Source organism: Macaca thibetana, chromosome 11, assembly GCF_024542745.1.
Source record: "Macaca thibetana thibetana isolate TM-01 chromosome 11, ASM2454274v1, whole genome shotgun sequence".
In the NCBI taxonomy this organism is placed as follows: Eukaryota; Metazoa; Chordata; class Mammalia; order Primates; family Cercopithecidae; genus Macaca; species Macaca thibetana.
In genome coordinates, this window is record NC_065588.1 from 89,759,179 (window position 1) to 89,785,684 (window position 26,506).

Here is a 26,506-nt window from a genome sequence, read left to right on the forward strand (position 1 = left end):
GGTCTGGCTATGTTGCCCAGGCTGGTCTCAAACTCCCAGGCTTAAGCAGTCCTCCAGCCTCAGCCTTCTCCAAAGTGCTAGGATAATTGACATGAGCCACCTCATCTGGCCTACAGGTCTTTTAAAGCATTTGCTGTTCGATAACAAGCATCTTTATGCCTAGTATTTGTGATAAGAGCAAAAAACAAGTTTCTGATCTCAAAGAGTTTATATTCTAGTGGGGTAGAGCTAAGTGATTTACCTTGGTGTGGTTTTTGTTTTGTTTTTTGAGACAGTCTCGCACTGTCGCCTAGGCTGGAGTGCAGTGGCACAGTCTCGGCTCACTGCAACCTCCACCTCCCGGGTTCAAGCGATTCTCCTGCCTCATCCTGCCTAGTAGCTGGGATTACAGGTGCCTGCCACCACGCCGGGCTAATTTTTTTGTATTTTTAGTAAAGACGGGGTTTCACCTTGTTGGCCAGGATGGTCTCAAACTCCTGACCTTGTGATCCGCCTGCCTCAGCCTCCCAAAGTGCTGGGATTATGGGCATGAGCCACCATGCCCGGCTTATCTTGGTGTTTTTACATCCTTTAGTATTTTTCAAGGTTTTACAGCTTTTTATATGTAGGCTTGTATCATCTTCAAAAGCAATACAGTTTTATTTGTAGATGTGATTTCTTCCACAAAATGTGTAACATTTTATGGAGCTGTAGGACAAAAGTCAGGATGGAAAGTAATCTGTCTCTGGTGCTACTTTAATACCTTCCTGACTGGTGCCAGTGGCTAAATTCAAGCAGTAAGATGACAGGGCCATTAAGGCCTATTTTAGCAAACAAGACATTATAGCAAAGACCTTAACACTCAAAAGGTTCAATGTCTTTTAGCCAGGGAACTATTCTTTAATTCTTCCACCTTGATATGATTTCAATAAATTATGATACCTGATATTATTATTAATGCATTTTTGTAACATTTGACAAACATCTCCCTATATGTAGACTGCCACTCTCCTGATGCTAATCAGTATCAGACAATGAAAGTAAATTTTTCTGCTTTTCTCGGCTTTTACTCAAATTCATTCCTTAAGTTAGTAAAATACTTTCATTTGGCCATCATTATTTATCAACCTTAAGAAACATGCGGCCAGGCACGGTGGCTCATGCCTGTAATCCCAGCACTTTGGGAGGCCGAGGCGGGCGGATCACAAGGTCAGGAGATCGAGACCACGGTGAAACCCCGTCTCTACTAAAAATACAAAAAATTAGCCGGGCGCGGTTGTGGGCGCCTGTAGTCCCAGCTACTCGGGAGGCTGAGGCAGGAGAATGGCGTGAACCCGGGAGGCGGAGCTTGCAGTGAGCTGAGATCCGGCCACTGCACTCCAGCCTGGGTGACAGAGCGAGACTCCGTCTCAAAAAAAAAAAAAAAAAAAAAAAAAAAAGAAACATGCCTATTGACCAAGTAAATATACTAGGAATTCAACTTATCTACAGGAATATGGACAAAGACTTACATATCAAGACAAGGCACTGGAGTGGAAAGCCATGAAAATAAAATGCTCAGCAGCAAAGGGATTGTACGGTTAATTTCCATATAGTGGAATATTATAGTCATTAGAAATGACATTCGGGTAAGGGTCTGATTGTGGAAACTGATACACCCTGTCGGAGAGCTACTTAGTATTTATCACAGCTGCATACATACCCTTTCACCCAACAGTTCCACTTCTGGGAATCTAGTCAACAAATGCACAAGTTGCACAACCAAACTATGGTCGGATATGTGTGTTGTAGGACTTATGAAACTGGTACCAATTTAATATTCAAATGGGATTAAGTCATGGCAATCTATTTAATGGATACTTCGTGGTTACCAAAGAGCTATGTGCTGCCACAAGGAGAATCCTTTCAACAGTGATTGAAAAAGGCAGAACACTAGGACAGAACTATGTTTTATGCACGCATTTGCATACACTGAAAAAACTTAGTCACTTAAAATGAGGTTGTACAGATTTCAGATTTTGTTTTTAAAGGCCTGTATGGTTTAAAACATGTTTTGGGAAATAGACATGAGCAGTGAGTAATCGGTGCCAGAAGAGCAGGGCAGAGAACTACAACCTACAGGCCAAACCCCACCCCACTGCCTGTTTGTATGGCCTTCAAGTTAAAAAAATTTTTTTAATGTTTTAGGTGGTTTAAAAAAAAACCACACACTATGCCTATTTGTTTACAAATCATCTATGGGTGCTTTCTCACTACAATGGCAGAATTCAGTAGTTGAGACAGACCTGTGGCCCACAAAGGCCAAAATATTTACTGTTTTAGAAGAAAACAACATGAATTGCAAGAACTTGGCCCTACTTGGTTGCTCAGTCCTAATGCATCCTGCTAAAACCTAAGGGAAACAGGGCCAAGTTCAATCTAGTGCAACCAACCTATCACATCTAAGCTGCTTTTGCCAGATCTGATATCTACTCCTGACCTTAAGCCAGAAGACTTTGTAAACTTACTAGGTTATAATAAAACTTAAGCACTATCGATATTTACTAATAGATCATGGAACTATTTCAAAAGCAGTCATATGGTGAGATGGATCAGGAGTCTTAAAAAAAAAAAAAAGGAAATATGCTATTCTAGTTGGTAACATGGGGTTAAATCTTTTCTAATTTCTAAAACATTCTGTCCCCATAGATAAGGTGATTGGCAGAAAGAAAAAGTTCCTTAATGATCACTATAAAATGCTCTGCTACAAGGAACTTAAAATCTAAACATTCAGGCAGTAATTATATGTTTCTACAATCCACAAGAAACTGAAAAAAATCATGTGATCAGTAGTAGAGGCACAGCTTGGTATCAAGTCTACGTTCATACACTTAGGAGTGCCACCCAACAGGGCCATACAAGATACATGAAATGCGATCGGCTCAAGGGTGACAAAGATGAAACTGGGAGAGGGCTGGGGAGACCCGAACTCTTAATATTCGGTTCCACACTTAACAGGAAAAATTTTAGTCCAGCTCCCAGCATGGCAGCTAATGGCAAGTTACCCAGTTAGTACCATAAAGCCAACTCTTGGAATAGACCTAATTTCCATGATAAAATGGAGACTAGAGCAGTGGTGAGTGTATAGTTAAGAAAACAAACAACATATTACCAGTCCAGGTGGTAGATTACAGATTTTTATTATTTACACTTCACTCAAATTATTACATTCAGCATGTTTTGCTTTTTATGTTATTTAAAATATAAACCTTCATATAATTCCCTAAGATGGATGTCATACCAAGTAGCTAAATGAAATGCCATCCCAGCCCAAAAGTACTTATTCGAATATTACATTTTTTTATATAAAGCAATAATTTAGGTACCCTATTATGGTATTTTCTTTTTTTGGCCAGCTTTTCTAGATAAGGTTGCATTGCTACTGCAACTAACAAAAAAGATGTGGCGGGGCCGGGCACGGTGGCTCATGCCTGTAACCCCAGCACTTTGTGAGGCCAAGGCGGGCAGATCATGATGTCAGGAGATGGAGACCATCCTGGCCCAACATGGTGAAACCCCATCTCTACTAAAAATACAAAAAATTAGCCGGCCGTGGTGGCAGGTGTCTGTAGTCCCAGCTACTCAAGAGGCTGAGGCAGGAGAATCGCTTGAATGCAGGAGGCAGAGACTGCAGTGAGCTGAGATTGTGCCACTGCACTCCACCCTGAACTAGAGCGAGACTGTCTCAAAAAAAAAAAAGAAAAAGAAAAGGGGACTAGAGCAGCCAAAAAAAGGTTCCTGAATCATTTAACAGAAAAATAAAGCCTATTCCTATCATTTCCATGATCCCATTTAGTTCCACTTAGGTCACTGTGTTTATAATGTCTTGTAGGATAGATTTCCTTCCCCATTCTCCACAAAACCACCATAGCACCTGTCACTTTTATCTATTGGTTTGTATTTAATCTTATTTGTAAGTGCTTCTTTGAAATTGTTTTAAAAGTACATTCTTGGTGTAGAGTAAGGTTCTATATACAGTCGGCCCTCCATATCCATGGGTCCACTTCTGTGGATTCAAACCACCAGATAGAAAATATTCCAAAAAACATTGTCTGTAGCCAACATGTATATTTTTGTCATTATTCCTTAAACAATAGTGTAACTATTTACATAGCACTTACATTATAATAGGTATTATAAGTAACCTAAATATTAAAGTATGCGGGAAGATCTGTGTAGATTGTATGCAAATACTGCATCATTTTATTCCAGAGACTTGAGCATCTGTGGATTTGGATATCCAAGGGAAGTCCTAGAACCAGTTCCAGACAAATACCAAGAGATGACTTGACTTTAGACCTAATATCTTGCTAGACAGCCTTTGAGAGGACTAAGGGTAACTAGAGCACAAGCAAATCACAGCAAAGTAGACTACAACAAATCAAAAAAGCCAAAAAACATAAAGCTCCTATCAACACCTCAAGATTTTAGAAAAGCCTCTTAACAGGCAATTTTAAATAGAGACTGGGTCCCACTATGTTACCCAGACTGGTCACAAACTCCTGGACTCAAGTGATCCTCCTGCCTCGGCCTCCTAAAGTGCTGGGGATCACAGGCGTGAGCCACTGTGCCTGGCCTGGGCAGTCGATTTTCAGGAAGCCGCTTATTAATGTTCAGATTCTTTTCTTCTCTCCCAGTACTTTGCAGACGCTGCTGTTCCCTCTGCCTGGAGATGTTCATCTGGCCTGAATCCAAAAGTCTGTCCAAGTCACTTCCCTTTTCCATGACAGAGTTACAACTATTTGTCTGTCCCCCTTCCCCATTAGAGTAAAAGGTCCCAAAGGAAAGCTCCATGCCATTAACTCACCACCTAATGATCCCCAACAACTAGTGGGCAAACATGAAACACTTTTGTTGAATAATGTTTCCTTTAGCCCAGGGATTACAAAGTCAAAGGCTTACAAGGAGGAAGGACTAGCAGGTGTGCTTGGAGGAGACTCTAGCCAACTGGAGAGTAGCTGGTAAGAAGACATGACATGCTCTTACGGTGTTCGCTACTCAGATCCTCTCAGTTGAGTCCCATGCACGAAAGTGGGTCAGGTCTACTGTTGCCAGATCTTCAGCTCATTCAAAAGTTACCAGAATCCTGCATTTTCATGTAAATCTCCCGATTTTTAAAAATGTTGGCATCAAATCAGAATGTTTTAACCAGCCATACTGTGTGGGCCAGGGAAAACAGGCCCAAAGGCCAGGTGAAGCTGCAGTTTTCAACTGCTGCCTTGGCCTCTCCCAGAGCCCCTTAAGTCCTAAGGCGGCTCAGTGAACACACTGGCAGTTGTTTCATCCCACTGGTTGAGAAAGACAGTCTTATCAAAGCAATGGGAGATTCTTACCAAAACTGCAAAGGAAAAAAATGTGATACCATGAAATTAGAAATTCACGGCATTTGAAATGAAAATGACTTATTTCTGTACTTCTGTAACTCACAAATTTAGCAGACATCATTTAGCCATATTTTTGTAGTGCAACAGATTTAACTCTGGAATTTCATGGTTTGTAAATCACTACGTGATACTAGCTATAACCATGAGAGATACTACAGGCAGTAAATGTTGATCTCTATTTCGTTTCTTGAAGTTTTGTGTGGTTCATTTTTAAAGTGAGATTCAGTTTCCTTAGCTATAGTCAAATGCACCCTTTAAACAACCCAAGAACTGTTATGACGACTGCTGTTATTATTTCAAATTTTACAATATTAGGGTTGTTAACAATTTTAGTCTGCATTAAGCTAACATTTGTTACCAAGCAATGCATTTATTTGGAAGGATACCAGTTACCAGTCATCAAAAGCCTTTGTATGTTGAAAATGTAATTTTAATAGTTAATTCTTCATCTTACATAGGAGCACAATAAAATACACCACAATCTGAAGAAACTCCAGAATTACGAGAAAAAGAGTGAAGAAAATTCAGATGGGCTACAATATCCATTACCTTAAACTGCAAGAGACAAGGTTCCAACCCAAGGTTAACATTTATGTATTTATGACTGGCTACATTTATGACTTAAAAATTACAAGAATCAGGAATTAGATATGGAGAGAAGTGGGAAAGAACAGTTTTGTGAGGGGAGGAATTCTGTCAATAAAGAAGAAAAATTACTGAATTCCAAATTAAAGAATAAAAGGAGCTCCCATAGCAAATACTAGAGGGATGAAAGCAAGAATCATTAATTGAGGACTTGCTACTCTCAAAGGAATAAACCTTTCTGATGACACACAAGTTGGATGCTTGAGATCTGCTCATCAGGTTTATAAGGAAGACTCACAAATGCCTCAGCAAATCCCAAATGATTATCAGATCAGTGTTTCTTAATAACACACATGAAAGGTTACAGATGAAATTTTCAGACAAGAACCAAGAAAAAGGTCATAACCCAAATTTTAGGCAAAAATGTGGCACAACTGTGAAAGTCCTACATGTCAGTCACAACTGCTATCTTTGCTGTGACTTTCCTGTACAGTAATTTTTAAACATTGTGGCAAGACACCAATGATCGTCTAATCAGACAACACAAACACATTTATTTCAAATTCCTAGGAGGTTAAAAAAAGGTCAGATACTGATGCTTTATGCATGCTCAGGGCCAGTTTATAAATACTCCATTCAGTACTATCTTAACACAAATCTGCATCAGTGAAAAGAAACTGGTGAAATCCACCTCTTGCCATTCAATTTGCCAGATGGTGAAGACCAAGACAGAATGTTCCATAGTTTTAATTTTAAAATACGATTGTCACATTGGGAAAATGAAATAAACACAGTAAAATAAACTGTACAAAGGCAAAGTAGAATAACAAAAAATATTTTACTAAAACATAAGATTTACAGAAGTTTCCAGACAAGCCATACAAAATGGTCACAAGCTTTTTTTGAAGGGGGGAATCTACACTTGACAGCAATGTTATTAGTGAGGGCTGTGATGTTTGTTTAATGTTCCCATTTTGGTTCAAACAATCAAGCTTGTCCATCTACAGCGTCTAAATAAAGTTAGACTTGGCTAGAGAGCGTATTTTAAAGACCTGGTTAGCTGCTTTTAACCAATGCAATTAGATCACCAAAAAAGGGGGAAAGGAGCCCATAAAATTAAAAATAAAACTACCTCCCCCCTCAAAAAAAATAAAATAAAATAAAGAAAAACACCCACACCCCTGCAGCTAACCTGACAACTACCTTCATTCACAGTGCTTTATACTTAAACCAGGATGGGGGAAATGAATAAAAGCAGGGAGGGGCCACTGCTTTTAAACGTTTCACAACAATCCAGATGATACTTCTAGCCTCTGTTCATGCTTTATGACAGTGAATCAGGACAAGACATAGATTTGCTAATGTGCATTTAATCACCAAAGGACTGAAGATGTCTGGGCTTTTTTATTCTGTAATGTTTCTAAGACTGTGTCCATTAAATGCAAACAAAAAGGAGGAAGTCTTGGCAGAACAGGAGAAGTGATGCACACTTGATGATCGGATCAATTTAAATATTATTCATGGCATATAGCCTAGTCCATGCTCTAGCTGTAGACAGAAACAAACACACAATTATAATTTTACTTAGTTCAATATGTTACTTTCCAAACTATAAATGGCAAACAAACACTATTAAGTTAATTATGGAAATGTCATGCTGTAATCTCTTAAATTCATGCCTTTTTCTATGAATCGGATCAGGGCTGAAAGATTTTGTATACGTCCAATTACCAAAACACTACAATAAAATTCATAAGTTCTAGAAAATTCAAGAGGTTCGAACCAAGTTGTCCATTTCTGGATACAAAATTCTCCCCACTAATTTTCTTAAAATCTGTAGCTGAAGCTTCTTGACTCCAAATTCTCTAGCCATAAACAGCTGAATACTTTAATCAAATGGGTTACAAAAACAGTTCAAAAGTTTTCCAGTGTTCTTTACATATAACTAGATAAATGGTACGCACTTAGTATTTGTTAAACCAGGTGTAGTTACAAGAGACTCCAAGATCTCCCAATTACAGGTTGTCTTTAAATTTGGGGGGTTCCCATAGCAGGCCGTTTTGTTATAAGAGGTATTTACATACTATAAGCAGGATCTCACTCATTACAGTATTTTTTTTTCTATTTCTTTTCCTTGCCAAGAGAAACTTTAGAAAAGTTTAAGTGGCAATACAAATTTGTTTGTAAGAGTGGAAGTGGTGTGAAGGAGAATGAATATTAGATACCTGTTTCTATGGCTTGGGCTTCGTTGGTCTTCCACTGCTCCGCTACATCATTTGCTAATGGATCATCTGGATTGGGAGCACTTAACAAGGCCTGGATCGATAGCAGAACTGTGCGGATCTGCAGTGCTGGGGACCACTTATCTATGAAGGCAACAGGCCCAGTATGATGAAGCATGAAAAAACAGGCCCAGAACTGCTTCACTTCCCTCCCGCAGACCTCTCTGGTCTTTGTATATTTACATTCTAAACATGGAATGCTTAAGAGAAAAAGGAGAAAGCTTAATAATAGCATATGCTGATAAAGATAACACTTACCTTTCAAAATATCTAAACATATTCTTCCCAACTTGTCTACATTAGGATGATAAATTTTGGTCATGAAACGTACTTTAGGGGCTGCCATTGGGTATTCTTCAGGAAGGAATAGTTCAAGTTTAAAAGTCCCTCCCTCAAAGGGGGAATCTTGAGGGCCAGCAATGACCACATGAAAATAACGGGCGTTGCTCTCATCTGGTTCTGCTTTGATGCCAGGAACTGGTTCTGCCAGCAAACGCTGGGTTTCCTACAACAGAAAAACAAACACATTTGTGAAACAAATGTCACTTTACTAGACACCAAAAGTAAAATTAGAAAGTTCATCTCTTGGAAATAGGCATAATAGAACATCTCCAATCTTCCAACAGGATTTATTTTGCTTATAAAATGCAAAATTCAAAAAAATACCATTTAAATAATTACAACCAGCTGAATGCAACTGCAAGCAAATACCAATGATGGTGTCATACATTTTGGCTACAAATGTCTACAAATACGTTGATAATAAAATTAGGTTAATAAAACTGATATTTTACTCAAGTAAAATAAAGTAGCATTAGGATTACATAGGTAAGGCAACTTGCTCTAAACTCAACCAAAACCAAGCTATTTAAATTTAAAAAGTAAAATTGGGATTTTTTGGTGGTGTTTTGTTGTTTGTTTTTGAGACAGGGTCTCACTCTGTCACTCAGGCTGGAGTGCAGTGGCAAGATCTTGGCTCACTGCAGCCTCTACCTCCCTGGACCCAGGTGATCCTCCCAACTTGGCCTCCGGAATAGCTGGGATTACAGGTGTGCACCACCACGCCCAGCTAATTTTTGTATTTTTAGTAGAGACGGTATCGCCCTGCTGGCCTCTGGCCTCAAGTGATCTGCCCGCCTTGGCTTCCCAAAGTGCTAGGATTACAGGTATAGGCCAACACACCCGGCCAAAAATTAGTTTTTAAACCCACTGAAAACTTCCCCTCTGAAAAATGTAATGGACTAAAGAAAGGAGATAAGAGGCCCAGGTACCTGAACAGGGCTAAAGAAATATATTTAACAATGCTGATTAGTCTAAAATTGACAATTAACTTCAGAGGAACCTTTAATACTCCCAACAAACATATCATTAGTTCTCTCTTTCATCATTCTCCCTCTCTCCTAAATAACTATATTATTCTTTCTCTTCTCTCTTCAAACCTCCAGCATCTCCATCCCCATCCTCACTTGTGGCTGATGTTCCTATTTCATGCTTCCTATTTCATGACAAGTTAGATACTTCCATCAGCTTCCACTGTAGCATTTGGACATTTCCCTGCATCTGCACCTATACGCTCTGGCTTTCTCCTGTAGAGATGAAATGCCATGTACTCTTAGCTAGGGCCAATCGGTCTTCTTGAGCACTAGATCTTACTTATCTGTTTGAAATGTTTGTTCCTCGGTGCTGTAAAGAAATAGCACTTGAACATAAATTTACTTAGTAAGGCCATTTTTACTTCCTGCAGAAAGGGTACACTCGCCAGGAATTTTGCCACGAGAGTACACTGAACAAAGGAGACAGGGTCATTTATAACCTGACGCGTCCACCCTGCTGCTGTGTCTGGTTTCCATCGGCTCGAATGGGACCTCACATTCTATATTTATCCTGATTGGCTAGCAACTTAGAATTTTTAAAAGAAGTAAAGGTAGAGGGGAACACAGGAAGGAGGAAGCCACTTGTGGAATGCTGAGAAAGGTAAAAACACTTTTAAATAAGGAAGAGGAACAGGCTATGACCTACTGCTTGCTTGCAGCAGTATAAACATGCCAGGGCAAATATTTAGGCTAAATTGTGGGAGCTAAGAACATAAAGTATATTGATTTCTTTATTATGGTTAGCAGATATTTAAGAATGTTAGCACAGGTCTTTGAATAAATTTTGCTTCTAAGAGAAGTTACTATTTATTCCTAATTAGATGGGGAGGAAAGTCTTTGAAGAGGAACCTCTACTTTACTTTTTTTTTTTTTTTTTTTTTGAGACGGAGTCTCGCTCTTTGGCCCAGTCTGGACTGCAGTTGGGCGATCTCGGCTCGCTGCAAACTCCGCCTCCTGGGTTCACGCTATTCTCCTGCCTCCGCCTCCTGAGTAGCTGGGACTACAGGCGCCCGCCACCGCGCTCAGCTAATTTTTTGTATTTTTAGTAGAGACGGGGTTTCACCATGTTAGCCAGGATGGTCTCGATCTCCTGACCTCGTGATCCGCCCGCCTCGGCCTCCCAAAGTGCTGGGATTACAGGTGTGAGCCACCGTGCCCGGCCCTACTTTACTTTTTACATCTCCTTCTCAACTATTCAAGGACACTGAATAGCATCTCTTTCCTCTCCTGAATCATCAGTTCTCCCTTCTTTACTGGATCTTTCCCCAAACTACACAAACTTGCTGTTATGTTCCCATAAAAGGAGAAAACTAAACTTACCCCCACTCGCCCAAACAGCTACTGCTACTGCCCCTTGCTTTGCTCCTCTTTGAAGAGATCTGTAATTGCTCATCTCCAATTTCTCTCCTCCTCTTCTGTCTTGAACACACCCTTCAATCAAGCTGTAGTTATCACTAACTTGTTTGTTAATGTCACCAATGATTTCCACAAGGTTAAATCAAATGTCCAGTGCTTAATCTTTATCTTACTTGACCTAAATGCAACATCTTATCCAGCTGGTCTCCTTCCTCTTTGCAAAGCTTTATCTAACTTCCTATCACCACATTCTCATGGCTGTCTTCCTCCTTGTCTGGCAGCAGCTTCCTTTAGTTTTCTTGTTGGTTTCTTCCTATCTCCCACCGTGGCAACACTGAAGAGCACTGGGGCTCTGTCCTAGGGCTTCCTCTCTGTTTATACATTTCCACAGTGATCTCATGTAATGCAATAAATTTAAACACTAAATAGACTCTTTAAGCTGAAGCCTCCCCTAATTCATATCCAGCCCAGACCTCTCCCCTGATCGTGCCTCTTGCCTCTGTAACTCCCTACTCGATATATGCTCTTGAATGTCTAATAAGCATCCCAAACTTAACATGATCTCCCTACCCACAACCTTTGCTCCTCCCATAAAGACTTCCCCATGTCAGTTATTGGCAAACTCATCTTTCCAAATGATCCACCTTTTCCTTCATATGCCACACACATCTAGCCTGATTGTCAAAAAAAATTTTTTTTTAATACCTCAAATTCTACTCATGATTGGACTGTTTCTCACCCTTCCACTGCTACACCTCTGATCCAAGCAACCATCAGCTCTCACCTGGCATACTACAACACCCTCCTAACCTATTCTTCCTGCTTCTGACCTCACTACCTCCCTCGCAGGTCTGTTACCCACAGACCCTTTAAGTCATAGTCCTGAGCCGGTGCAGTGGCTCACACCTGTAATCCCAGCAATTTGGGAGACTGAGGCGGGTGGATCGCCTCAGGTCAGGAGTTCGAGACCAGTCTGATAAACATGGAGAAATCTCATCTCTAATAAAAATACGAAAATACAAAATTAGCTAGGCGTGGTGGCGCATGCCCATAATCCCAGCTACTCAGGAGGCTGAGGCAGGATAATCGCTTGAACTGGAGAGGCGGAGGTTGCGGTGAGCACAGATCATGTCATTGCACTCTAGTGTGGGCAGCAAGACCGAAACTCCGTCTCAAAAAAAAAAAAAAAAAAGTCGTAGTCCTTGTAATGGGCCCCCAAAAGAGGCTCTATATGATGCCCTCACTCCACCCACCTCTCTGACTCATCTTCAGCTATTCTCCCTCCATCCCCTACCTTCTCTGTTCCAGACAAAAATTAGCTTCCTTGTAGTTCTTTAACCTGCCAGGCATCCTCTCACCTCAAGGGCTTTGCACTTGCTCTTCTTCCCCAAAATATCCATATGGCTGTTCCCTCAGCTCCTAAGATCTTCATGTTTTCTCAGTGAAGCCCTCATAACTGAAATTGCAAACCCCATTCCACCCTATCCTGTACACTCCCTATCCCCACTCCCCAGCTTTATCTCCACAGCATTACTAACAAATCTCATTTCTACTTATTTTGTTCAGAATTTAAGCTCCATGAGAGGACGGATTTGAGTCTGTTTTATGGACTGCTATATCCTCAGCATTTAGATCACTGCCTGGCACAATAGATAATTCAATTAATATTTACTGAATTCTGAATCTCTTTGATGTTATAAAGAGAGGAAAATAAACTATCAGAATTTCATCATTAACATCATTAAAGCAGGGTTATTTTCAAGGCAGGATGTGCACATTATGGAAGGAAAACAAAAGGAGCCACTCAAGTATGGGGAAAAATAGTCTAATTTTATTTATTTTTAACCAGAAAAATAATCATACTTAAATAAGCTTTTAGGTATGAAAAACAATAAATGAGAATATTTTATTTACACTGCCTTCACCTAAGAAAAATAATACATCTTAAACTGTTTCATTCCACAAGCTACAGGGCGTATGTTAAAAACAACAATAACAACAACAAACAACTTCTCTCTCAGCACAGTAATATACTGAAATAGTCATAAGATGTAAATACAAATCAAATGCTTCCCCAAAATGTGTTAATTAAACCCATGGCCATTTTAGGTAATGTCTCTGGTATTTTAAGACTAGTTTTTTGTTTTGATCATGGTAATATAAGAGCAAGTGAGAAACTGACATGTTCTTTAGGTTCAAACTAAAACATTTTTAGAGCATTAAAAAGCTCAAGAGGCAATAATGAAGCCTCTGACCTTGGGAAGTCCTTTAACATTGTGACCAGAACAAAAGAGGCTGGTCTTCATTTTTTAGGAAAAAGTTAAGATATTAGGGATGAACAGCAGGAGTAGAAGAATGAGAAAATAACTGGATGGTAAAATTCCTTGAATTCTGGGCTCTCCTCACCTCCATCCTTTAATTTTACCCCAGATCTTTATGTCTTTAGAAAGCCATAAATTGGTTGACTGGAAAAAAAAGAAAGCCAGGGCCCAAGAGTCCCAATCCACTACTCACCAGTTACACAAAGTAGTAGCAGCTCTATATCTACTATAAAAAGCTACAGAAGGGCCTCCAAAAGCATATCCCAAAATAGCTTCAAAATCACTCTCAGTGCACAGTGGCAGAGATAGATATGGCATTTACTTTCTCATCTTCAGTTCACCCTCAAAATCAGATATTCTTTGTCAAGAACGTACATATTAAGCACATCATGTGACCTGATCAAGCCTAGATTTAATCGGAACACATTCTAAAATAAGCTTTTGCATGTAGAAAACATTTTGAAATAGTTCTTATGCTGCTCTCAAGTTCTAACGGACTGACACAAAAACACGCCTAATTATTTCACTAAACTGTGTTGTTTTCCCTAACAAACTCACAGCATAAATCGTGGGAGGGGGAAAAAAGGAATAAAATCCAAACTAAATGAAACAAGTCTTAAATGGCAGCATCTGAAAAAGTCTCAACCACAGAAACTGATGTCAATTTTTTTCCTAAAAAGGCAAAAACCGGCTAGGAAATAAAATCTTTCCGGCCACTATTCAACACATGACTGACTAAAATACCTCCTGGTTTTACAATATTCTTTGGTGGAAAGACAGAGTACAGTATGATTTCTTTAAGTGAAGAAGTAAAGGGCTAAAATTCCTGCTGTTTCACTTATCTTTTTTTTTTTTTCTTTGAGACAAGTCTCGCTCTGTTGCCCAGGCTGCAGTGCAGTGGCACGATCTCGGGTTCAAGCGAGCAGATCTGGCTAATTTTTGTATTTTTAGCAGAGACGGGGTTTCACCATGTTGGCCAGGCAGGTCTCGAACTCCTGACTTAAAGTGATCTGCCCGCCTCGGCCTCCCAGAGTGCTGGGATTACAAGCATGAGCCACCACGCCCGGCCTTATCTATCTTTTGGCATAAGTAATTTACACTGCAGGTGGGACGCCATGGTTCATGCCTGTAATCCCTGCACTTTGGGTGGCTGAGGCAGGCAGGGGAATGACTTGAGGCTAGGAGTTCCAGACCAGCCTGGGCAAGCATTAGTGAGACCCCATCTCTACAAAGATTAAAAAAAAAAAGAGTTGACAAATGAGATCACATAGGAAGGCCATAGTTGTTTACAGAAAAACAGAAAAACCCTTAAATGCATTTTGTGATTCTATTATGTTTAAAAGCAGTCCAAAGAGTGAATCCCAAATAGAAGTGAGTTTAGGGCCATGCATAACAGAAAGTACTATAGACTATGTTCAGGAAATTAGTTAGTAAAATAAGACAAGGAAGTTGGTAAAGGAGTAGCGTATGGATTTAAATGCCAACAAAATTAAGTCTAAAGGAAGGTGTCTCATCTTATAGAATGCATACAATAGTTAATGCTACAAAATTTTTTTTTTTTTTTTTGAGATGGAATCTTGCTCTGTCGCCCAGGCTGGAGTGCAGTGGCGCATCTCAGCTCACTGCAAGCTCCGCCTCCCGGGTTCACGCCATTCTCCTGCCTCAGCCTCCCGAGTAGCTGGGACTACAGGTGCCTGCCACCATGCCTGACTAATTTTTCTTGTATTTTTAGTAGAGATGGGGTTTCACCATGTTAGCCAGAATGGTCTCGATCTCCTGACCTCGTGATCCGCCCGCCTCGGCCTCCCGAAGTGCTGGGATTACAGGCGTGAGCCACCACGCCCGGCCTACAAATATTTTTAAAAGGAATCAAATATCTAATTATCAATAGATCTACTGGGACCTGAAGAGCAAACCCTAGACTCAAAACTACAGTAAACTATACTGTAGTTAGTAAATTATAACAATTGACATTCTGTCAATCAATCTCTATTAACCAGGACTCTTATTTTTAAGTTGAAAAATAATTTGTGCTCAGTACGAAGCAGTATCAGGTCTTAGATTTCTTCTCTAAGGCAATGATTATATTATATGCAGTAAAATTTTTGGATAATAAACAGTATTCTTAGAAAGAGTGCTAATTTGTGTGTGAGAAAAGTTGGTACAGATAGTAACTATCTATATCCTAGTGCATCCTGTCTACAATGATTAGGTTTTTTAGAATATTCTCTGAAACACAAAATTGCAATGTATGACCAGTAGTATCAACTGTATATCTTTTAGCTCATCTCAAGCAAGAGCTGTCTGATAACTCAGTAACTGCCCATTTCATTACTGAAAAACAAGTGTTAAAAAACTGGGTGATACCTCAATGATACCTACTCTGTAAACTCCAACCTGTCACTACATCTTTAAGTGACTCTAAAATATTAACAAATACGGTTCTGGGCAAAGTTGTGTGTTATAGAAAAAAATATATAATAAAGAAAAAACAAATTACAAAAAATTTATAAAATAAAACAAACAGGGCTCCTTTTTTTGGGATCACTAATAAAGCAAGTCAATTCTTCATTATGTACACAACTGTAAATTACTTATGAAAATCTGCAAGTTCACCCTCTATATGCAAGTGGGCATTTTTATTTATCACTTTTTTTCATAGACATGGGTTTCTCTATGTTGCCCGGGCTGGTCTCGAAGTCCTGGCCTCAAGCAATCTTCCCGCCTTGGCCTCCCAAAGCAATGGGATGACAGGCGTGAGCCACTGCACTTGGACCCATAAGTGAGCATTTAAAAAATGTTACCACCAGCCTGGGCAACACAGCAAGACCCCATCTCTACAAACCAAAATAAAACTAAAAAACTTAGCTGGGCATGCTGGCATACACCTGTAGTCCTAGCATACTTGGGAGGTTGAGGTGGGAGCATTGCCTGAGCCCAGGAGTTTGAGGTTACAGTTAGCTGTGATCACACCACTGTACCCCAGCGTGGGTGATAGTGAGACCCTGTCTCTTAAAAAAAAAAAAAAAAAAGTTAATTATCATCAATGGACATTTTCAAGTGCATACCCCTTGCTTCATTTTACCTGCAAGTCCTGTGAATTTTACATGACTTTGTATAACATATAACATTATTAGGAACATATAACGTCTCATTATAGTAAAACTGACTGCCTATTTTCTAGCTGGGATTAGAAATAGAACCAAAGTTTTGCTCAAGCTCCCCACTATACTACTTCCTTACAAATCATAAGGCCACCTAGAGATACGCTAAGATAAAAATGGTTGATGAGGACTTTTTTCTACAGCACTGCTGTCCAACAGAAATATAACGCAAGCCACATAAGTATTTTAAAATTTTCTAGTAGCCACATAAAAAAGTAAAAACAGGTAAAATTAATTTTAATATATTTTATCTAAAAATGTATTCAAAATATTATTTCAACATGAAATCAGTATGAAATTAATGATGTATTTTATCTTTTTTCATAGCCTTCAATGCCCACTGTGCAATTCACACCTGTACCACATGTTAATTTAAACTAGTCATATTTCAACCACTCAACAGCCACATGCAGTGATTAGTAGCTCCCATATTAGTCTGGACAGTGAAACACAAGACAATCATGTTATAATGTTACTGCCTGGTCATTAAGAATTTAACTTATTTCACATAATGGGTAAAATTTTGTACAGAAACTGTAAAGCATCACTCTTCCCCTCAAAAAATTCTATATAAAAAGTAATGTCAGAACATTTGATATCACTAATAACAGGAATACATGTAACAAGAGTTACTGTTTGCTACAGTCACAAGATTTGTGTTTGAAAAAAACAATTTGTGTCAAAAAAAAATTAAATGAACAAAAATTAATTCAAACAAGCTAACTGCATTATGAAGTAAAGAATTCACTGAGGAACTATTTTAATTATTACAGTACACACTACCCCCTAGTGGACATAAGACATCATCTACTTATTTCGCCACCTTTCCTTTGCAAATGAAAAAACTGATGCTCTTAAAAGTTATTGTACCTAAGTTTGCTAAGTTTTTTAAACTTACATTATATGATCACTCCTTGCTTTGGTAAAACCAAAGCAAGGTTAGCACCCACCTAAACATGTCCTTGGAAAAGACCTATAGATTCCAACAGTAAATAAAATGAAAATAGCTTAAGAAAACTTAATAAAAGCAAACCAAGCAGAGCTAAGACAATTTTGTATTCCCTTTCTGCTTTCACCTCTTGTGCCTATCTTGCTCCTAACCACTTAGACTCCCCCAGATAAGCTAACTGGGTCCATGAGAACTTCCTGAAAATGCCTATCCTAAAGTCAAATGGAGAATAATGGTTCTCAAGACATGCCCCTCCCTTGTTCTTTCTTTTCTCCTCTACTCCCACATACTTAAATCTCACAATTTCTTAAGTGACAGATTCAGAGAAGGAAAAATGGAAGAAGCTATTAAAATCTAAGACTCTGGGTACCAAACACTAAATCTCAGAGTACTTTAGACCAGAGTATTCCTTTTTTGGGAAAAGCTTTATTTATGAGTTGATAGGTAACAAATAGGTAAGTACTCTCTATTCCACTTGAAGTAATAATGAATACATGGGGCCAGATGACTTGGGCTAGAAATCACTACATCCTAAATTTTCCTCAACCCAAGACCAGATCAATATTTCTGTGAAGTTCAGTGAAAACGAATGGAGACTTGGGAGCTGGAGGGACTTCTGGAAGGCAAAGTATATATAATCTAAGATACATCAGAATGTATCTCAGGTCTGAATTAGTCTGAAAGTTTCTCCCTTGTACTTCCAGTTTCCTGTTCATTACTGCCTCTCCACTTACTGTAACTACGCCCAGTAACTGCTGGTTTACTTCTCAGACCCTAAACTATTTGAAGAGGGGAACCCCAGCTAGTAAATGGTGGTAAATTCTAAATAAATGCTTGTTCAGTGAACAAACATGCAATGCTTAGGTACCACACAGAGCTCATGAGGAATACTATATCTGCTGTGTTCATCGGTCAGTAAATTCCATCTCAGGAACAGCATTTAAGATTATTCCAATCACTGACAAGGACAATGAACAAAAACCAGAATAATCCTACTAACAAACTATCACAGCAAGAAGAAAAACTGTTAAGCTGAATTCCTTTATTTCTTGTCTGTCACCTCCCTCCCCAATTCTTTTGCCCACTAAACACATTAGGTTGTATTGCAGTCTGGATATTTTCCTCCCCACCAGTCTGTAAGCCCCATAAAAGCAGGGACCACATGCAGTTATCAAGCACTGCTCCCAGATACGCAAAGAATCAATAAAAGAAAATCTCGGGTAACAATTAAAAACAAACTCTGCCAAATACTGACTTAAGTGCTATAGATGTATTAGCTCATTTAATCCTCATACTCATTTTACAAATGAGGAACAAAGAGTAATCAACCAAAGCTAGTGAAAAACAGAGCCAAGATTCAAATCCAAGCTGTTGGGCTCCATTCAGTCTGGCTTCAGAGTCTTTTTTTTTTTTTTTTTTTTTTTTTTTGGTAGGGGGGACAGAATCTCGCTGGAGACTGGAGGGCAGTGGCCCGATCTCAGCTCACTGCAAGCTCCACCTCCCAGGTTCACACTGTTCTCCTGTCTCAGCCTCCCGAGTAGCTGGGACTACAGGCACCCACCACCTCGTCCAGCTAATTTTTTATATTTTTAGTAGAGACAGTGTTTCACCATGTTAGCCAGGATAGTCTCGATCTCCTGACCTCGTGATCCGCCCGCCTCAGCCTCCCAAAGTGCAGGGATTACAGGCGTGAGCCATCAGGCCCGGCTTACTACATAAGCAGTAAATGTCAAATGTTTGGCAGGGATAGTAAACAGCACAGGAGTTAAAAGGGCTATTTTCAATCCTTCATAATTGTGAAGTGGTGCTTCATGAAAAAGGTAAATTTAAGCCATAATGTCATTAATTTTTTTTTCCTTTTTGAACTGGCAACCAGAAAAGTATAGTCTTATTAAGATAAACAGAAAAAAACTGCTTTGATTGAAAAATTGGTGTATACTATTTTGACCTGGAATTATCTATTAGATGGTAAACCATTTTGCCCATCTTTGATACTGCATGAAATCAACATGCTCTAAAATGTTTCGTGATTCTGAAATATGAATTTACTTACAAATGTTTATTCATTGCTTATTTTGTTCATGGCACTGTGGTACTAACTAACTGGAAGGAAGAGCAAAACTTCTTGGCATCCAGCAGTTTATTTCATTGTTTGAGTAGTCAAGGTCTTAAGAGAAGGTACTGGAGGTGTGAGTTAGGATACTATTAATACATGAAGAGCAGAGCCAGATTACAGGGCTATTATGTTCTTGTTTATTTCTAAAGTCATTTTTTAAGTTTTCTGGAAAGATTAAAAACCTTGTCTCCATCTTTTTTTCCTCTTTGTTTTTTCAAAGATTTCCAAATATTGGCATCACAGCTAAAGACAGTGTCAACTATTCCTTCATAAGACATTCATGAAGTTCTTGGTGGTAAAAATGTTCTTTGAATATTCAGCACTATAATTAGTAGACTCATGGCAGTTAAGCTTCTCCATTTTCTATGGTTCCTGATTTGATGAATGACACAACACTTCATTGCCTGAACTTTCTTTTTTAGCACCGGCTCAAAAAATAAAAATAAGACTTCAGTGATTTAAATAATGTAGCTGTCTATCTTAACGAACTCTGTATCTCAGGAATGATTTGACAGAGATGTCTCAGAATGCTGAATGAAAAGAAAGGACCTAGCTTAGTAACACAGTTCACTGGGATTGCTGTGTGCCATGGTCCTCAAGGCACTATTAACAAACCCATTGCATATTTTAGGTTCTGGGAGTGGGTATATAACTTAGCAGGTGAGGTAGGAAATGTTCTTCTGTATTAATCCTGAATTAAAATTAGGGAAAATTTTTAAAAGCTTGTTTTATGTGGTGAATACTAAAATCATAAGATTAGCAGAAACTAATGAACTTGTTTTTTTCTTTAATCCATTTTATGTAAAAAATGATGTAGATTGTGGGTTTTCTTCTTTCATAAAATTTTACTTGGTTTTTCAAGTTGGTAATTCATTTCAGGCCCTTATGTGTAGTTTTAGTCATCTGTCTATGTTAACTATTAAAAAATTCCCCCACTCATTCATATGTTCCTTTAGCTCCCACTCCTTAGTATAATGTTGGAGCTGGGAGATTAAGAAAATTGTAAAAATTTAAAGTAACTTGTAGAAAAAGAAAAACTTACCTGTGGTCACACAAAAGGACTGCCTGGAAGCATTTAGGGCAAAATGAGGTTGGTAGTATGCATGCAGCACTCCCTGCGCATCACAAGCAAAGAAATAACCCATTCTGGAGAGAACTGCAGTAGTTACCACTAAGATAGCAACATAGTTCTAGTGGTAGCATTCTGTGCTTGACGTCAACAATCACACCGCACACACTGTAGAATGTGTTGCACACAGTGTGAGCAGTGAAATCACCATGATGTGATTCTGAAGTTAGTTCCTGGCTCCCTCTTTTCTTTAGCCCTCCTGAAGAATGTGTGAGGTACCTCATAATTCTTAGTATCATTTCTGCTTAAACTAGCCAAGCTGGCTTCTGTTGGTTGCTAAAAATAAAGTCTAAACTCAATAGGAAAGGAAGTGAAGAAAAGGTAAGAGTTAACAGACCAGGGCAGGAGGGGGTTGGGGGGCTGGTAAAGAAGTTAAGAAGCTAAATATCTCTTTGGGATTAAATGAAGTCAAAAGAGGAGAGCATACAAGTCAACTAATCTCTTTATCAAAGAACTTCTATTTAAGAGCTTGTAAAGGAGAAGCTAATTTCACACTACAGTTAATTCAACTAAGCAGAGCCTGGTGTACCTAGTGCAGGGCAGGGCAGGGCAGGGCAGGGCAGGGCAGGGAAGGGCGGGGAAGGGCGGGTGGGGGCGCTCAAGAGTTAGCACATCTGAATTTAGTTCCAATTTTAATTGTACCAATGTGATACGTGACCACAGACAAATCATTTACCTCTCCAGCCTTCTAAAACGCCCCATGAACATTTAAAAGGTTCTCTCTAGCACTAAAATTGACTGAACACTTTATTATTATTAGAATGAGTTAAATCTTATTGCTATATGCTTCTTTCTACTGGAAGGTCCCCTTTTGTAATAATATTCTTTAGGCCTATAATTACTGTTCTAGTCTTCCCTGCTGAAGGAGAAGGATATTATGAACTGTAATCCTGGTATTTATGCCAACGTTCAATATCTAAATAAAGAGAAAATTTGTTGCCAAGGGCACCTGCTTTTTTCCCAAGTTGTTTTTTTCACTTGCTCATTAAAGAAATACATAAAATTAATCTAAATAAAATTAACCATTCTCCTAATAACCAAAATCCAATTAACATTCTAGAATGTTTATATTTTTTGTTCTGATAAAGACAAAAGCCCTTAAAAACAGTTTAATATGTCCACATTTTTTCACTCCTGTGTTACTGTAGCCTGCTTTCCTCAAGGCTGGTTGATTTACAGACAAATCAATATTCTTTAAAAACCATATGGCATAAACAGGTACTTTTCCTGGCCTACAAGCTAGTGACTATTTACTTACTCGACCCTTTTTCTTCAGGTTACTTCTGGTTTCAAATGCAGCAATCACAACAAAATTTAATGCCTGAGGACTCCGTAATAGGTAAGGCAAGACAAGAACAGATGGAAGCAGAGCAGATGAACTTTTCAGTGAAGCAAACAAAAAACAAGTTACATTTCGCTCAGATTTGCATTCTCAATCCAATTGTGCCAGTAACACAATTTTGTATAAAATCCAAACCATCAGGAAAGAAAAATTAAAATAGTCTCTCACACTCTGCATACTAACTCTTGAGATAAATTAGGAAGCATGAAAGCATGCAGATATTGGAGGGCTGTCTCCCTCCCAGTAAGCATCCTCTGGCAGGGCTAACCATAGCGCACAGCTTTCGGGAGAGGACCATTCGTATGACAGTCTGCATAAATGGCGCCCCTTGAAGTCATACAGTGAAAGGGCCTAAATACTTTGGATTAAAAAATAAAACTTCAATTTAGCAGTTGCAAAGATAAACTTATTACCTAACCCACAGAAAAGGGATTACATATATAATTTTAATAAAATCAAAATGTTATTTACCCAAAACATCTGATTTTGCTATTCACTGTTGGTAAATGGACATTCACTGTGCTTTCACAAAATCTATGCCTCACTTCAGAGAGTTATATTTAATGTTATCTATTTTGTGAAACAAATACATAAATGAACAAACCATTTTCCCACACACTAGGAAGACATTCAGTCTTTTTATGTTTATGGTGAAGCAGCATCTTTGCCAAGTCAGAAAACAGTAATAACCAACACTACATAAAGCTCAGTATTATGTTAGGATCTGTTCTTTACACTCTGATCCTTCCAATTACCATAGAGCTACATTAGTATATTAAGCAGATAAAGAAGCAGAGAGGTCAAATGAGGTTACCCAAGCTATTATTTGGCAGAGCTAGAAATCAAACTCAGAGTCTGGCCTCAGATTCTTTGCTCCTGCCATACATAAACATACATTTCATATTCCCTAAATCAGTGTTTTACGCTAGAGAATTAGGAAGTAAGGCTCTCTGAGCCATAAAACATTATTTAAGTCATGAAAAGCAGCATTTCTACCATCTTGAAAGTCAATTGTCATTAAGAGGTCAGCAACAGACAACAGTAGGAATGAACCTTCTGTAAGCCATCCCTTACACACTTTCCTACCTTACTGTCTCTCCAACTAAACTAGTTCCTAGAGATCAACGCCTGTGTCTAACATTTGCAGACCCAATGCTGGACACCACAGTGTGTCTCGCATTTCTTACCAGCTAATGAACAGATCAACTGCAGAACTACCTGAGACCAATCCCACAGAGTAAAGAAAATTACTGACTGGGTAAAAAGGAAATTCAAGAATTTTCAAAACTGGTAGGCCTAGCCAGGCGGTGACTGTAAAGAGCAGGAGTATGCAGAAAAAAAGACTTGCAAGACTCCAAACCCAATCTTTACAAACTATTTCACACTTCTGTCCAAAAGCCTTAGCTTTGACACTATCCCTACAGGTCATACACTTAAATGAACCAAATACGAAGCACCAGAGATACCAGCCTTATCGTTTCTTTTGCCCCTCTAAGCAGCTTCAACAATCTAATAAGCATTTTCCTCGATTTAAAAAATGATCATTGCCTCAATAATCACGAGTTGACACATTAAAGATGATTCTTTCCCATCTCAAGGTTTTGGGAAGAATCTGAAATGAAACAGCTTAGTTAGAGACTTTAATATTTCACAGATTACCAATTAGGTCTGAAATTTGAACAGTCTTAAGAGATCCAGCTGGAGTAAATAACTCAGCAGATTTTTTATTCTTCTATGATTTCAGATTATCTTGTCCTGCACTACTAAGCCAGAGGAAGAAATGATCCAGACAACTCAGATTTTAATGTAACTGAAATAAGCACAAACTTTCATACTAGGGCTGATATGTTACACTAGAGTACCCATGGACAATAACACTGGGTCAAATTCGTCTACTTCATGTGGATAGCTTGAGCCTCCGAAAGGATGCAACAATACATTCAAAGAATCTAAATGCTGGAATCAGTTTTTCCTAGCAACACGAGCCTGCCATGTATTATGTGAAACTGCATCCAAAAAAAAAAAAAAAAGTCATAAAAATAGCCCTGGGAATAACTAATTTAAATAGTGTAAGTAAACATTAGTTTTCTTGAGGAAGGAAATCAGGTGGCTGGAACACAGGTAGGAGACACCCCGCACGTCAAACAAGCTTAATCAAAACAAGAGCAAAAAACCCTATAAAACCCCTAATCTGACAAGTCTGAAGTCAGGTCACATACTGCCACATCTCAGGGGCTTCTTACCCATCCCTATCTATCATGGGCTGGGCCAGGCCAGGCAGTTTTCTATCTTTAAAATCTCTGCCTTAGGAAACTAGTAAATCAGATATAAAGTCAATCAATGTCTCTCACTTTCCTTCTACACTTGATGATGCTGGAGGTGGGACTCTGCCAGGGGCTCCTAGTTTAAGTCTGCAGATAAGGGGCTGCTAAGGGAAAACTGCAAGAGAGAACAGTGCTGTCTCCCCTCTCATGGGTGCATCAGCAGATTTTTTTTTTTTTAAGCTCATCATCTTATCATTAGTGTTAGTGTATTTTATGTGTGGCCTAATTCTTTTTTTTTTTTTTTTCTTGTGTCGCCCAGGCTGGAGAGCAGTGGCATGATCTTGGCTCACTGCAGCCTCTGCTTCCCAGGTTGAAGCAATTCTCCCACCTCAGCCTCCCAAGTAGCTGGGATTACAGGCGTGCACCACCACATCCAGCTAATTTTTGTATTTTTAGTAGAGACAGGGTTTCACCATGTTGGCCAGGCTGGTCTCAAGCTCCTGACCTCAAGGGATCAGCCCGCCTCAGACTCCCAAAGGGCTGGGATTAAAGGCGTGAGCCACCATGCCCAGCCATGAGACAATTCTTATTCCAGTGTGGCCCAGGGAAGCCAAAAGGTTGAAAACCCCTGTTCTAAAGCAATGCAGGCTTCAAATGTGACTAGTTTTATGAAAGCCAATACAGATTACCTATCTCCTAAAAATTCTACCTTGCTTCCCTTCAGCACTGTCACTTTTTAAGATTTTATTTAGAAAACACTTGGCTAAAATATTTACGAAGGAATGAAGTACTAATACATGCTACAATACATATGAACCTTGAAAACATGCTAAATGAAAGAAGCCAGAAAGAAAAGGCCACATATTGTATAATTCCATTTATATGAAGTGTGCAAAATAGGAAAATCCATAGAATCGGAAAGCAGATAAATGGTTGCCAGGGGTTGGAGGTAGAGTGACTGCTAATGGGTACAGGGTTTTTCTTTTTGGGGTGACAAGAATCTTCTGGAATTAGCAAGTGATGATGTTGTACTACTGTGTGAATATATGAAAAATCACTAAACTGCACACTTTGAGTGGCTCAATTTTATGGTATGAGAATTACACCTCAAAAAAATAAACGAAGCATTTGAGTTTTCCTTCAATATTCAGTGAGATTTTGGAATCTTACCGATGAATTAAGAGATTGGAATAGTAAAAGTAAGTGAAGGGGAAATAATTTATTAATATCTATTATTTGGCTATTTAGTATATAACATATTTACAGCATGTTAACAGTTTTCAGGTTTTTGAGACAGGATCTTGCTCTGTCACCCAGGCTATAGTGGCACAATCTTGGCTCACTGCCGCCTCAACCTCCCAGGCTCAAGTGAGCCTCCCATTTCACCCTCCCAACTAGTAGCTGGGACTACAGATGTGTGCCACCACACCTGGCTAATTTTTGTATTTTTTTGTCGAGATGGGGTTTCTCCATGTTGCCTAGGCTGTTCTCCAATTATTGGGCTCAAGCAACCTACCTGCCTCAGCCTCCCAAAGTGTTGGAATCACAGATATGAGCCACCGCACCCAGCCAACAGAATTTTTAGTAATGAATATATATTCATGAACTACACTTCTGAAGAAAAGAAACTTCAAATTAAAAGATTACTTTTGAAGTTAAGTATCTGTGATCCAAGCATAGACATGCTGACTCAAGTTACACAGTCTTAGTTCAAATATCTCCTGGGTAAGGTATGTCTAACCTAGAATGACAATCTACTCCCCCTACTCTACTTTTCTACTTATGCTTCAAAATTCAGCTCCAGTATCACCCTCTAAAAACCTTTCCCTAAACTAATCTTGAGGGTTTTCCAGGCCAGCCTGTCACTTCTTTGGTGTTCCCATTGATGCCTTTGTATTCTATAGACAAAGCAGCGCTAGCTGTATGATTTTACTTTTGTCTCCCATTCTACCCATCTTTGCATTGAAGCCAAGCACACATATGACCAGTGTTTCTGCAAAGTGTACACTAAAATCATCAGGAGCTCTTAAAACAACAAAAATATGTTGGGCTGGCAATGTTATATTTACAAACATCCCCAGATAATTCCGATGCAAAACCATGAACTAAGTATTCAGACTAGAAACAAGTGTTCAGAGAAAATAGCCAGTACATTCTTGTCTTGGCATCCTTGTCAATACATCAGCAGCCCTGCCAATTAAACTAGGAAAAGAAATAGGCAAG

The 26,506-nt window shown here is 39.0% G+C and overlaps 1 protein-coding gene and 1 long non-coding RNA gene across 4 annotated transcripts in view; one reads left to right on the forward strand and one right to left on the reverse strand.

The window, feature by feature from the left end:
- Positions 1-6,806: 6,806 nt before the first annotated feature.
- The window catches only part of UBE2N (ubiquitin conjugating enzyme E2 N), a 443,559-nt gene continuing 423,859 nt past the window's right edge, over positions 6,807-26,506 (reverse strand). For all 3 annotated transcript variants that reach the window (XM_050747212.1, XM_050747211.1, XM_050747210.1), the window contains 3 exons: positions 8,528-8,774; positions 8,213-8,353; positions 6,807-7,535 (listed from right to left, as the gene is read on the reverse strand). In XM_050747212.1, the coding sequence (XP_050603169.1) occupies positions 7,495-7,535; positions 8,213-8,353; positions 8,528-8,774 (429 nt within the window). In that variant the 3' untranslated portion in view covers positions 6,807-7,494. The remainder of the gene's footprint in view (positions 7,536-8,212; positions 8,354-8,527; positions 8,775-26,506) is intronic.
- On the forward strand, positions 20,743-24,676 carry LOC126930318 (uncharacterized). Its single transcript, XR_007717565.1, has 3 exons — positions 20,743-20,998; positions 21,954-22,016; positions 23,764-24,676. It is a non-coding gene; the product is annotated as an uncharacterized LOC126930318 (long non-coding RNA).